General features: G+C 35.7%; 2 protein-coding genes across 2 annotated transcripts; one reads left to right on the top strand and one right to left on the bottom strand.

The window, feature by feature from the left end:
• On the top strand, positions 1 to 1,591 carry LOC123660857 (28S ribosomal protein S2, mitochondrial). The gene is made up of 3 exons (XM_045595884.1): positions 1 to 54; positions 569 to 655; positions 845 to 1,591. The coding sequence occupies exons 1-3, from the start codon at positions 21 to 23 to the stop codon at positions 1,483 to 1,485; spliced, it is 762 nt and encodes a 253-aa protein (XP_045451840.1). The 5' UTR covers positions 1 to 20; the 3' UTR covers positions 1,486 to 1,591.
• LOC123660856 (leucine-rich repeat-containing protein 58) lies at positions 1,487 to 11,140 on the bottom strand. Its single transcript, XM_045595883.1, has 4 exons — positions 10,513 to 11,140; positions 5,802 to 6,018; positions 3,050 to 3,239; positions 1,487 to 1,957 (listed from the first exon to the last, which is right to left on the bottom strand). The coding sequence occupies exons 1-4, from the start codon at positions 11,007 to 11,009 to the stop codon at positions 1,782 to 1,784; spliced, it is 1,080 nt and encodes a 359-aa protein (XP_045451839.1). The 5' UTR covers positions 11,010 to 11,140; the 3' UTR covers positions 1,487 to 1,781.
• Between the last annotated feature and the right edge of the window lie 4,579 nt (positions 11,141 to 15,719).

A 15,719-nucleotide genomic window follows, 5' to 3' on the forward strand; every position in this document is an offset into this window, starting at 1 on the left:
GTCTATGGTCTCATGAAGTTATGACTCGTAAGTCGTCTCGGACTAAGATCAAAGGTAAGTCGTATTCGTATAAGAATTTGACATTGACATGATTTGTACCAAAACTATCTGTATATTATATTTCTTTGGAATAGTCTTAAGTTGTTGAACTTTGTACTACTCAGCATCGCTTTTTGTGTTTTTTTTTAAATAATTACTTTCGTAAAAAGACAGTAAGAAATCGGTGAAGAAGAATGTTGACAAAGTTTTCCATTTTTGAATGAAGGTGTACAACAAGGAATGTCTTTGGCATTAAGTTCGTTTTTTAAGAAACAGTAATAAACTATTATTTATTCGTAAATATTGGACATCCCTATTCGTTAAGTGACATTTCAGTTCTGTCAATTATCATGTGGTACCTGTAAATCTAACTGGCATACACACAGTGAATTTACATTTTGTTATTTTAAGTGAAATTCGTGAAAATATTTATACATTATGATTCGGAGGTATAAATGTAAGTAAAGTAGCAATTTGTTTCTTTTATTATGATGAGATTATTTCTCAACATAATATTCTATAATTTCAGTTCTTCCTTTGAGGAATGGTATTACATTCTGCCGTAATAATTCAACAGCTACTCAGCCTGAACAAGTTGAGTCTGCTGTACAAGAAAGTAAGTTTTCTATATTATACTAATATGTAAAATAAAATTACAATGTCAGAAACTTTTTCTATATACTTTGTGATATTTTTGAATATTATTAAGTTAAAAAACTTGTTAATATACGAGTTATTAGTACAAAAATTAGCAATTGAATATTACAAACTTTTTTATTAATTTAAATTGTTTATGTCATTCCAGGCAACACATCAAAAAGTCCTCTAAACCATCCGGATTATTTTCAAGTACATAACCTGTTCACTGTCAAAGATTTATTTGATGCAAGAGTTCATTTCGGACATAAAGAAGGATCACTAAATGAATTTATGACTCCTTACATTTATGGTTCAAGACAGGGCCATTTAATATTTGATTTAGATATTACAGCAGAACATTTACGTAAGGCACTTAATTTTACAGCACATATTGCATACAGAGGTGGTATCATTTGTTTCTTTAATAGAAATGCTTTGAATGCTCATTTGGTTGAGAAAACAGCTTTAGAATGTGGCGAGTATGCTCATACAAGGTTTTGGAGAGGAGGTATTTTTACAAATGCGAATCATCAATTTGGTGCAGTCACAAGATTACCTGATCTCTGTATATTTTTAAACACCCAAAATAATATTCTCAATCAACACACTGCAGTTAGAGATAGTGCCAAAATGTTAATACCTACTATAGGTATAGTTGATTCTAACTGTAATCCAAATTTGATTACCTACCCTGTTCCTGGAAATGATGATACTCCAGTAGCAGTTGAATTGTATTGTAAACTATTCAAAGCAGCCATTACCAGAGGAAAAGAGGCAAGGATGAAATTTTTACAAGAAAACAACTGAATATAATAATTTTTATAAAACATTTAATTTTAAAAATTATAGCAACATTTAGATTAGGAAAAATATTTGTTTTGTAAACTATAACAATAGATATATTCTTAATTTACTTACATGGTTTAATTTATTTATTTTATATGGTCCTTTATATCATATTTTATGTAAAATGACTATACAAGATGATACATGTTTTTAAATACAATATTACATAAAACAAAAAAGTTGACTATAAAATAGGTAATGCATTGGAATATTATGCAATAAATTTATTATCAATTTAACAAATTATGCTGATTAGTTTAGCCCAAAAGAACCTTACTCAACAAATGAGGAGTTGCATTGCTGTCTATTTCGCGACTTTCCCAACTGCCTGTGATACATTTAGAGCTGCATAGATATTGTAGAAGTGGAATTCGGTATTTACCGCAAAAGTCCACAAACTTGATATGTTCAACACGGTTGTCAAAAAATACACCTAAAAGTAAACAAAAATAAAAGTAATAAACATATTATTGTGATTCATGATGGTGTTTTTAATACTAAACTAGCCACTGCCCGCGACGTCGTCTGCGTGAACGCTATACAGCACCAAAAATACCTACGATTATACCTTTAAAAATAACATTCATTTACCCGTTTTTTCTTTAAAATTCATATCTACAGAAAAATCTCATAGATGGCGCTGCTTTAAAATTGTCTTGTCTACTTATATTCATTTAATTATGTTCATCGGCTTAGTTACTTATATTGCGTAATTTTTATAGTGTGAAGCTAGCTTATATAGCATGGTTATTAACATAATAACAACAACATTCAAATATGCGTCGTTAGATTACACGTTGTTACAGAATGCGTTGAGGAAATAAAAGGTTCACTGCTCGTTCCCGGTAGGTGATAGCATGGTGATAGCATGATAATATGTAGCCTAAATATTGACCCGACTTCTTAATAATATTCGTGCCAAATTTGAAGTAAATCCATGCGGCGCTTTATGAGTGAGTGAGAAACAGACAAAAATTCTAAATACTATATTTTTGGCTTCAGTACCGACTGTAGATCACACCCCAAGTATTCTTTTAAAAAAATATTCAATGTACAGTTTTGACTTTCCTACCATTTTTTATATGTATAGATAATAATATTATGAAATTCTCATTGTGTATATAAAATAAAGGTCATTAAATGTTTTGGTGATTTTTTTTTATGTAAGTATGTTTACAGTTCTCGTATAGCTGTGTGATCAATCCTTTAATAGTGACATCATGATCATGGGTTTGATTCTTGATAAAATATTTATTTCTGCTCTGTACTCTTGAGTTTCTCGTTATCGGTCCCACCATATATTTGTCGTCAGTGGGACTTTGAGGTGTAATGTAGAGCATATAAATTCATGGGTCCTAATTGTTATCTTAAACACTTAATAACTGTTACATTTCTTATCCCTATTTCCCGCTCAGGACAAGCGTCGCGTATTAGGTTTCAAGTCTTCTACAAAAGAAGAGGATACCTTCGACCAGCAATTAAGATACAGGCTGAAATTTTTTTTTTTTGCTTTTAATTTATTTACCTTTGCACTTTGGGTTGACACAACACTGAGCTGCTTTTAAATATCTATTCAATGTTGTAGGAATATCACCTGGTTGAATCGGAATATTGTAAAGTTTGATAGTTCGAGCAGCTAATTCAAGCAAAGAAGCTGGCTGCAAAGTCATATCTCTTACAAATCTCACCACGAGAGGGTTGTCTCGAAGACTTAACTGAAAAAATAAAAACGTAAATATATATATAGGCAATAATAGTAACAAAACGTTATGTTGGTGTTGTGTATGGGATGTTGTAACGTATGTTATGTAAGGATAATATAGATAAGTATATTTTGTGCCACTCATCATCAGATTAGATCGTAAAGTTTGGCGAGATGATCATTAGTTAATCGATACAACTCGTTCCACCCTTGTGCTACATTTATAGCACTAAGCAGACAAAAAAAAAATGGTTTTTGAGCTGGAAAAACAATGATTAGAATTAACATTTTTATCGCCAACTTACTCGGACTCATGGCCAAGGAATAAATTAATGATTAAACAGATGTAAGGCAAAAAAATAATGGTTATACTCGTATACCTATAATATTTTAATCCTAACTAGATCGATTTGTCGCCCCCCCAATGCACTGCATGTATATATATGGATAAAAAATTATCGTGTCACAATGTTTGTCACCATACTCGTCCGAAATGGCTGGACCGATTTTTATGATAACAATTTTATGTCAACACAGGCAGGACGCATGCTCGAAGATTTTTGTCTTAAAGCATTGCGGAATTTTCGAAGTACACTTGATGAAGACTTGATGAAGCCGCTCAGTTAAACCGAATTTTCCTATCGGCTTCTTTCTCAAAGTTGTTGCGGCCAAGTTGGATGGTATGACCTGGATAGACATGATCCTAAACAACTTCGAGAAGTTGGTATAACTTGGTTGTTAAACATAACTTTCGTTGTGTCCAAGTTCATACCGAGATCGACTCATCGGGAGAACTCGTTTAGGCCACACAGAATATAGCCTAGCTTCTCCAACGTCTCTGCAAAGATAACGATATCGTCGGCGAAACGAAGGTGCGAGATGTATTTGCTGTTGACGTTGATGTTTTGTCTCCCCTCCTCCCAATCCAACGTCTTAAAGACATCCTCCAGCGCAGTGGTAAACAGTTTCGTACGGTCATCGTCGCCGCGTCATACATACACCTCAGTACCTCGATATATCATCGCCAGTCGATTTGACATCTCTGCAGAGTATCCAGGACAGCTCAAGTCTCGAATTAAAGTCAAAGGTTTCTCGTAAAAATATGCAACAAATGCCATACAAGGCGGCTGATTATACTGTTGATTTTGGGGTTTCAGTTGGAACTACTCGGAACTACATGTTTTGTATTTGGGGCAGCGTAGATTGGAGAATTGCTGTGTGGCTACGGTAATAAAGAATATAGCTACCCCCCTCTCTTCCCGTGGGTGTCATAAGAGGCGACTAAAGGATTCACTACCACCTTGGAACTTAAAAAGCCGATCGATGGCAGGATAACCATCCTACTGCTGGCTTTCAAATACACAGGCCGAAGACGGGCAGCAGTGTCTTCGGTGCGATAAAGCTAGCCCTGCGGTCACCAACCCGCCTGCCCAGCGTTGTGACTATGGGCAACACACATGAGTTCACGCCATTTTTGGTGCGAGCTTGTGGAGGTATGTGAGTATTGGTATGTCCAGCAGTGGACTGCGATAGGCTGAAATGATGATGATGAATGATGATAAGGTCGGAGAAGAGATTTCATCAAGGGGTTTTAGGGGTTACTCCCAGCGTTGAAGTCTCCTATATCAACGTTATAAAATGCCGAAGTAGTCTAATGTTTGACTTTTGATATATCCTTCAGACAAGATTGCGACCTTAACGTCCGATAGCGTGCCGAGGTCAGCGCATATACCTGTATTACTTGCAGGAAGTACTTGTCAGTAAGTTTAAGTGCAAGATACGCTACCGATCGATACACTGCTGGCTTCCACAACGTTGCTAATGAGTTCTTGTGTACCAGAAAACCGACGCCACCTTGGGAAAACCCATCACCTTCACGTAAGTAGAACTATTGCCCAGAGCCCAGTCTCAGCGTGTCCTCGCCCTCTCTTCGGATTTCAAACAACCGCTGTATGCTCTACCTTAATGTGACTCAGTTCTACTCACAGTGCCCGTGGGCGCTCTATGGACGAAGGCCCGCGGACATGGCGGGCCAACCATTGGGACGTCGCGGTAGCATGCGAAAGCGATCCCGTGGCGCCCCGCTATGTTCATGAGGGCACCGCTAGGTTTTAGTAGGTAGTCTGGGTTTTTCACCGGGCCAGGAGCCCCACATTCCCACCGGCCTCGTCAGCGGGGTGCGTAAAAGCATTTCCCCGCAAAAAAAAATGTTGTAGTATTGGGTAGCAGCCTACCGTAACCTAATGATTCCTAGCACCCTCCTCAGTAGCCGGGAATAGTGGGGCTGCCGGGAACTGAGGGGCGGAGATTTCTGCCGCGAATTCATAAAGGTTTTGGCCACATAGTCACCACGGTGTGCAGGTAGATTGGTGACCACAGGGCTGACTTTATAGCACCGAATACTGCCCGTCTTCGGTCTGTGTATTTAAAAATCCAGCTGTAGGATGGTTATTGTGAGTTAACATTTTTCAATAAAGGTAAAGTTTAATAAAAATTAACAAAAATGTATAAATTGTTGAACAGTTTGAACTGAATTTAAGTTAATAACTATACATAAGTACATATTTAAACTTACCTCTGTTAAGCATTTTAATTTTATGATTTGAGTTGGCAACGTTTTCAATTTGTTTTTATGCAGTAGCAGTGATCTTAATTGTTTGAGATTGGCGATGCTAGGTGGTAGTTGCTCTATTTGATTATTACTTAGAACCAAAGCTTGAAGAGATATCAAAGCTCCCACAGAATCAGGTACTTCTGATATTTGGTTGGCACCTATCGATAAAATTTGTAAGCTGAAAATAAAGAAAAACACTTTTATAAATATGTTAAACTAGCTTCTGCGCGCGACTTCGTCCGCGTGGAACAGAGGCGCGCGCAAAACTTAGGTAATCATTATTTTACTGCGATGTTATTTTAAAACTGCGATATCTCCTGAGTTACTCATTAAAATCGAATTATGTAAATGGTAATTTTGTTTTAAATTAAATACTTGTGATGAATAACGTATTTATTTAGATAAGGATTAATATCATGTTTATAAAAACATCTTCGCAAATAATGCATTATTTTAGAACAAACTTGGTTAGCATAAAAAACGTTATAGTGAGCCAACCTTAAAAGATAGATATATGCTGTCGCGGACTTTTTTTAGAACTTTTAAAGAGGATCAATTCTGTCATACATGATTTTTGCGAAACTTTAACTGTTTTCACAGCGCACGCAGCGGAAGCTCTCAAAAGGAAAAAAGAACCCCCGATTTTGAAACATTTTCTTTGGTTCTCAGCTCTTTTTGGTCTGAGCGTAATGATATATAGCTTATAACCTACCTCGATAAATGGACTATCTAACACTAAAAGAATTTTTCAAATCGGACCAGTAGTTTCTGAGATTAGCGCGTTCAAACAAACAAACAAACAAACAAACTCTTCAGCTTTATAATATTAGTATAGATGTCTTTCGTTATCTAGTAAAGAAATAATCATTATTAAACTTTAAATTAAAATTTAAATTTTCAGATAGTTTTGACTGTATAAACTTATGTGCCACAGTCAACTGAGTAATCAATATAAAAGTAATTTTATTTAACATCAAGCTCATTTACCGAAACTATGAAAAGTAGATGTAAAAAAAATGTTAACTTTATTGAGGTAGGGCACATCAGGTAATATCTTCCGTAAATTTGGAGCAGCCCGACAGAGAAAGCACCTCAACTTTACAGTCGATCACGGATAAATAACACTGCTCGCGAGTAGTGTTTTGTTACTGTGGTGAGTAAGGTACTCATAGTTCCTGGGAAGGATCCGCAACGCACTGGCAATGCGTCTGGTGTTGTTAATATCCATAAGCTTGTGGATGAAATGTGCTTTACACCACACGACTAAAGTAAAACTTCTTTAGTTGCCTCTACAGTAATATACGAAACGTTACTCTCTCTCTTTTTGTCTTCACTAACTTATATCTCCCTCTCAACTTCCGTTCTCTTTGCCTGATCACACCTTTCGTCACGCATTCATCAGCTTACTACCTAAGTCAAGCGTGGTTAAAGAAGTTTTACTTCAAAAATATAACTAGCCTACGAGCTGAATACAACGTTTTAAAATATTCACAGCTAATAGATAACGACGGTTGTCAATTTTTATATTTATGCATAAAGATAGCCTGACGAGCAAACGTGCGTTGTAATGGTTGAAAGTGCGTCAAACAGGATAGTGTATCTTAAAGGTAGGTTACGTTTACGTGGGTATCTTAGACGCTATATTATATTTTCGATCATCCATCACAACGCCGTGATGAGAAATTTAGGCACAAATCAACACGAGAGAAACGAATGACAATCGAAATGACACAGCAAATGACGAACAAAGGACGATTTAGATAACAGATCCATAAAGGGCTATTGCCGATAAGCTTTATATAAAAACTAGCTGTGCCCACGACTTCGTCTGCGTAGAATGTAAAAAAAAAAATGTTGTTCAGTTTGCAAAGTAACAAAGTAAAGAAATTTGTACAATAAAAGTAGTTAAGTACTCTTAGTACTCTAGTACTAAGTTACTCCTTGTTACATTAGCTATCTGCTAGGGAAAATCCCGTCAAAATCAGTCCAGCCGTTTCAGAGATTAGCCGGAACAAACAGACAGACAAAATTGTAAAAAATGTTATTCGGGTATATGTACCGTGTATACATTCATATGCATTTAGTAAAAAGCGGTTATTTTAATATTACAAACAGACACTCCAGTTTTATTTATTTATTGTTATATTGTATTGATGAATAGATTATCGTATACAGTATACAAGGATACCTTTATAATAAACCCATATTGCAACTAATGCATTTTTTTTATTAACCTAATTAAACTTAATAATATTATATATACTACTATATTATATATATTATATATACTTATAACCTAATTAAACTTAATAATAAACCTTTTTGATAATAAGTACATGAGTAAATAAAACATTCTGGGTACTATATGGGTTACGTGTTGATGAGTTTATGTGTTGTTATATATATAAATGAATGTTTGTCGGTATGTCCTTTATAGAATCGTAAACTATGCATTTGATCATGTTATGATCTTCAGCAGTGTTGTGCATGAGCCCACAAAGATTTCTCAGTTGTTAGGACCAAAAAAAGCGTAGCAATGCGCGCAGGTTACCTACAGCTAGTTGTGTATATAATTTTTTAAAAATTATTCACGAATACAAAACTTACTTCATCTATTTCACGAAAACAGGAATAATTAAAACATTAAACTATCATTTTATTCAACAAAACGCCGCGTTGGCGCAGCGGTCACAGCCATGGATTGTACCTGTTGCGCTGGCGGTTGCGGGTTCGATCCCCGCACATGACAAAGATTTGTATTGGCCATACAAGTGTTTGCCGTGGTCTGGGTGTTTGTGCAGTCCTTGTGGGTCTCCCCACCGTGGATCGGAGAGCACGTTAAGCCGTCGGTCCCGGTTGTCATCATGTACACCTGATAGCGATCGTTACTCATAGTAGGGAATATATCCGCCAACCCGCATTGGAGCAGCGTGGTGGATTATGCTCTGATCCTTCTCCTAGATGGGAAAAGAGGCCTATGCCCAGTAGTGGGATATTACAGGCTGAAGCGATTCAACAAAAGCATGTTAATTAATATTTACGGTGTGAGACCAAATAAATTATACTTTTATAGGAATTGTATTGTATACCAATAAGATAAAGTTACCCGCTCGCCTGCTTTGATTTTTAAATGACTTTATAAAAGGAGGAGGATCTCATTTCAACTGTATTTTTAACCGACTTCCAAACAAGGAGGAGGTTCTCAACTCGACTGTATTTTTTTTATTTTATTTTTATATATGTTACATCAGAACTTTTGACCGGGTGGACCGATTTCGACAATTTTTTTTTAATCGAAAGGTGGTATGTGTCAATTGGTCCCATTTAAATTTGTTTGAGATCACAAATTATGTATTGTGCTCCCGTTGTTGCACGTTTTGTTCACGTGATTTGTAGCCTAAGTTAATTCTGGATAATATAGTTTTCTAAGGATAAAAAAATGAATAATATCTGTGCAGTAGCTTGAGAGTTTGCTAATTACTTTCAACAATTAACACGCCATTGGGATTTTTTTTTTTGGTATCGCAGGGGAACCCATTTACGGGTGATATCCAGGATGCCCGGGTAGGCATTCCTAGACCGTATGTCGGCTTCAGCACTTAGGGATGCAATACCGACCAAAACCCCTACGAGAGCCTTCAGCCGCATTAATTGGACGGTCCCGGATCTGCAGGCAACAGGATCCCTCCAGTGACCGGCTGGCCTCGGCGAAAAGGCCAGACTTCTCCTCCATGGGGACTGTCCGGCTCACCTCTGAACAATCCCGACGACGCCATGTCTAGCAGGCCAGGATCCCAGCCCGGTCCGACACGAGCACAGGGGCGTTACTGGAGACGCATTAAGTAGCGCCTCCTAAGCACCCCCGTTCGTCGCCTGCGGACGGAGGGCTCGTCGGTGGCCTCCTCTCTCATCCGCTCGTCGTTCTCCTTCGGGACATTCTCGTCTCGCAGAAGGAGATCATTGCCGTCCAGGACTCGTCGTCGCCGAGCATCGCGGTGATGACGCTAGGCAGTGACAAGTCTTCTCTAAGGACTGTCGTCAGATCACGACGCAGCGCCGCCCATCTCGGGTACACCTCGAGGGTGTGCTGGGCAGAGTTCACCGCCGCGCCACAATCGTGACATCCAGTCGTCGGCTCCCTTTGGGCCATCCGACACAAGTATTCACCAATCAGCCGTGCCCGGTGAGAAACACCATTGGGATAATAGGAATAAAACAGTGACTAAATTGATAGAAAAAAAAGGATATTAGCGCATTTTAGTTTACGTCGTATCTCGTTCTTTTTTATGAGATTATCCTGAATAGATGTAACCCCTTCATTAGAACAAACAAAAATAAGAGTGTGTCGTCAATATGGACTTTAATAATTCATTATTAAAATAATAGCTTATCTCATTCGGAGAAATAATGTACCTGTACAAATAGAGTAGTAGCATTTTGATAATTTTCAATAAAGCTCGTGTAATTTCTCAACACGTTTCTTTCGATTCTCAAGTTATCCAAACCAGATAATATAATCAGTTTATTTTTAAAATTACGATAAGCGCACGCGTACGGTTTTATTTGCTTTAATCGTTACAAAGAAATAAAGATAATTTAATATATAGAATCATATTTCAAAATCAATAAATTTAAATTATCTTTTCGTTCATCGTATCGTTTTAATACCAACCTATTTAACTTCCATATATCCTTTGGTATATTGACGATGTTGTTGCCTCCTAAATAAAGATATTTAAGTGACTTTAATTGTAATACTTGTTCTGGAAAGTAATTGAGCTTATTTCCACTGAGGTTGAATTCTCTTAATGTATTTTTCGTTGAATAGAAACACTTTGGTAAGGACTCATTGGTTAATTCATTATGCTTAGCTATTAATGATGTAAGTGGACAGTTTCTTAATACATCAGGGAGTGAAGTTAGTCTATTGTTGCTGACATCCAAGATCTTAAGGTTGCAAAACTTATTAATAGCATCCGGCAAAGACTTGATTCGATTGCTGTAAAGTAGCAGTATTTCGTAATTATTACTATCTGCACAATCCTTCTCGTCTATTAAGCTCTTCAATTCCGATGATACGGTCCTGCAGTCCAATGAACGATTTGAGAGGTCGAGTGTTTTTTGTTCTCTGCTATCGCTGTCGCAACTATCAGACGTATAGCACTCCATCTTTGTTCTGATGAGACTGACGGGTATTTAAAATAGTGAATTTGGAAAAAAAAATGTTCTACAGCTTACATGTTCGGGTAAACTATAAACTACAAACGGGCCACCGACCCGTTTCGCGGTGCACGCGCAACTAATGTGATTTTTAATGCCTCCTTGTGAAACGATAACTTGCTGTTGTTAAACACAAAGAAAATACGGCTGTACGTACAATCACACACACTGTGAAGCGATAACAGAATTTTCTACTGCGTAGATACAGTATCTATGTCATATACTTTAGCATCTTAAATTCTTAATTAACTAGGACTTTTATTTTCAAATCTTTATTAAGTTTCTGCTCTATGCTTTTTTATAGTTTTCAATCAAACAAATTATTTAGTCATCGGATACTTTTTTTTATCTAGGTCGGCAAACAAGCGTACGGCTCACCTAGAGTAAGGTAAGTTATTACCGTAGACGCCTGCAACACCAGAAGCATCGCAAGCGCGTTGCCGACCATATCCCTAATCTCCCCCCCCCCCCCAGGAGCTCTGGTCACCTTTACTCACCAACAGGAACATAATACTACTTGAAAACAGTAACATTTAGCTGTGGTCTTCTGTAAGGTCGACGTACTACTCCAGTCGGGCTGTTCCATATTTTAAGCAGGAAATTATTGCTGTGCCCTACTTCCTTACTAAGATGTATTTAATAATACATATTAATAGTGCTACTATAGAGCTAAGTAGCTGTACCTGATTTTTTTATAAATAATTGTGATTGCAATCAAACGTAAAAAACTGACTTCAATTAGGTACATCGACAAATAATATAACGTACACATTATCCGAAATAACTCAAAAAGTACTTGTTAAATTATGGTCAAAGTTAAATTAGACCAAAGGACACTCACAAGTTTTCGAATAAAAAAGATCATCAATATCGGTGTACTCAGTAAAGTACTGAGAAAAAAAAACCAACATAAAAATACAATCGAATTGAGAATCTACTTCCTCCGTTCATATTAATTGTATTTCTGTGGGTACAATACAACCATTTTAAACCATTATTTTATTTTTAACCGACTTCAAAAAAAGGAGGTTTTTCAATTCAACCGTATATCTTCTATCTTCTATTCTTCTTTACATATATAAAAGCGAAAGGTCACTCACTCATCATGAAATCTCCGAAACTATAACACCTACAAACTTGAAATTTGGCAGGTTGGCTATGCATGATGTTCAGGCCATCCACCAAAAACAAATCCTTATAAGACGTAGGCATCCGCTAAGAACGGATTTTACGAAACTCGTACCCTAAGGGGGTAAAACGGGGGTTGAAAGTTTGTAAGAAAGTCCTATGTTTTTGAAGTAAGAGACTTCAAATTTAAAATGTAAGCTCTATAGATGGTGAGAAGGTGTCCAAATAATGTATCTTTAGAAATCAACTCTCTTTTGGGGTTAAAATGGGGGATGGTAGGTTGACTCATTCATCGCGAAATCTCCGAAACTCTAACAGCTACAAACTTGAAATTTGGCAGGTAGGTTCTTTATAGGGCGTAGGCATTTGTTAAGAACGGATTTTATGAAACTCGACCCCTAAGGGGATAAAACGGGGGTTGGAAAATTTATATAAAAGTCCTATGTTTTTGAAGTAAGAGACTTGAAATGTAAAATGTATGATCTATAGATGGTGAGGAGGTGTCCAAATAATGCATCGTAATCTAAAAATATAAAAGGGAGATGCCACTAACTCACTCATCACATGAACTCAAAAACCGCTGGATGGTCCATCCATTCAGGATGGACAATGTTGAAATTTGGCAGGGAGGTAGATTATAGTTAGTAGAAGTCCGCTAAGAACGGATTTTGCGATATTCTACCGCTAAGGGGGTTTAATTGGGGTTGATAGTTTGTATGAAACATATACAACAGGGTCGGTTTAAAGGAAAATAGCCGCGTTTGCAACCTTAAGTGTTCAAGAAACATTTATATTGATCACTTATAAGTAGAACAAAAAAATATATTTTATACAATATCTAACCTTTACGTTACTAGGATAATATATTACTAGGATATTTTATATACCCCTGTCGTCACGGAGTCACGGAGGAGCGTGCGTTACGCTATTCCGTGGCATATATTTACGTAGAACCATATTAAAAACTAAATTGCATGCAGTATATTTTAAACATATTTACACTACAATACTATATTATTACTACATTATTTTATACCACAGTTCTGATGAATTCAACAAACCATTTTGTTCGACGCGACGCGCTCTTCACGCGGACGTAGTCGCGGGCAACAGTTAGTGTATTATAAAACAAAGACCCCAAAAATGTATGTGATCGATTCCCTCAAAATCTACTGAACGGATTTTCGTGCGGTTTCACCAATGTAGAGAGGGTTCTAGAGGAAGGTTTACGGAACGGTTAAGCCGATTTTGATGAGAGTTTCACTGGAAGTTTGCTGGGAAAACTTTGTGACACACTGATTTCAACGCGGGCGTAGCCGCGGACACAGCTAGTATATATATACTGTCTGTGTATATATATATATTATTTTTTATTTTTTTATGTATGTTCGGGGATAACTTCGTCGTTTATAAATCAATTTTGATAATTCTTTTTTGTTGGAAAGGAGATATCCCTTGTGTGGTACTATGATAAGGAAAAAATCGAGGGAAACTCAAAAATCCGCATAACTTTTTACTGGGTGTACCGATTTTGATAATTTTTAATTTAATCGAAATCCGATGTTTATCATGATACTTTTACATTTGATCGAGATCTGATTACAACTTTTGGAGTAATCTTATAATGCGTATTTAATTGACTAATTTTTCGTCTACTTACGTTGTATCGTTTGCCTGCAAACACAATTATATTTCAAATGAATAATGTTATTATTATCTGTAATTATATCTGTTTTATCGACATTTAAATTTGATATTTTAAAATAGATGGTGCTTATGTGCATCAGTTTCATAAAATTGTGATGTCATTTTTTTCGTTCCTATTCTAGCAATTTAAATATATTGTTAAAATTATTTTTAGAATTATGTCAAATCAAGTTAATAAAAGATAAGTTAAGAATATATTTCTAATACTTAAATTTTCGTTATATGCAATTAATGTCAGTGACAATAAATATTTCTTATTTTTTCTTCTGTATTGGCATGAATAATTTACTATTTCCATTTCAATAGTTAAAACAAAATATCAGCGTTTTTTTTTCTGTATTAGCTTCGGAAATGCCGGTAAAATAAATTTTAATAAATTTCGTATTAAAGAACTTTGCATCAAAAGAAACGTTGGCTATTACGTCACTGATCGAAGGTCCGAAGAAGATCCGAACGAAAACCGAAATTAGCCGAACGAACGAGCGAGCATAAAGTCTGTGAAGTCCAATGAAACTAAAAATTCGTCGTTCACATTATTGATGTAAAATTAAAAAATCCAACAAAATGAACTTGTAAAGCGTTATAAAGACAATTTTATTGTTATTTAAACAATATCGTAGTGATATAGTTTTGACTATTGAATCCTTAACTTTGTATTTCGTCGGCAAAGTGAGAGAGTTCAGTGCGAGTGCAAGGGTGGTAACAAGAAATGTGAAGTAGTATCTATGAAGTTCAGGATTCGGTCGTTTATTTTATACCTATAATAATGAGCGGACGCCCTAGGACCACGTCATTCGCCGAGGGCAGCAAATCCGTTCGAAAAACATTTGAAAATCAACCACCAAAACCATTAGGAGGCGTAAAAATTAGCAGTGAGTACCACCTAACCATTCTTTGTCGGCCATCGTGATTTCTTAGTGTGACATTTCTCTGTACCTGACACTTAATTGAGGCTGGTCTTAAATCGACGTAAACTTTATTAAACCTGTAATGTTTTAACGAAATCGATAGCGATGTCTTAATGTCCATCGAAAATGTCGAAGTTTAAAATGGCTACAAGTTTTGGATTAGGTTTGCCACATAAGCCCTAGTTGTTAAGTGACATATCATGTCAAAATAATATGACCATAAAAGAATTGAATAATCTTTCTGAATACGTCATTTTTTACATTCTATATCCCATAAGTAAATAATCAAATAATTTTACTATGCGTTACGTTTTGTATATACTCAATAAATTGTTTTTGAGGTTACTTTTTAATGACGTAATTAAAGATAGGACCACTGATTGTAATTTTTAGTACACATTTTTTAAATTAAAAAGTACATACTGCAGTAATTGTAATTTGTTGGCAGTTTTTTCAATTATAACGTAGTATTTATTAAATTTTTATTCTTTTTTACTCACAACCACAACACCTTAACATTATGATCTATTAATTTTATTGCTATATTGTCTTCCAAAATGTTTTAAGGTATATTATCAATTATTTAATTTTTTTAAAACAAAACACGTAACTGCTTTATACTGGAGTTAAAAGAAAAAATACATATAATCCTTTCATTTCAATAAGAATAAAAAAATAAACATATTATTTAAAATATGTTTATCACAGTGTTTTTTTATTACATTTATATAAGTAGGTTGTCAATGTTATATTTACTAAACCTAACTTTAGAAATAATTATATATGTTAATTTATTCTTACATAAATTCAGTACTTACCGTTCTTTCAAAACGTTGGCTATAAGACATTTACAGTACATTACTATGGGTGTCGTAAGAGGCGACTAAGGGATAACACAATTCCACTACCACCTAAG

The sequence above is a fragment of the Melitaea cinxia genome, chromosome 16 (assembly GCF_905220565.1).
Source record: "Melitaea cinxia chromosome 16, ilMelCinx1.1, whole genome shotgun sequence".
Classification (NCBI taxonomy): Eukaryota; Metazoa; Arthropoda; class Insecta; order Lepidoptera; family Nymphalidae; genus Melitaea; species Melitaea cinxia.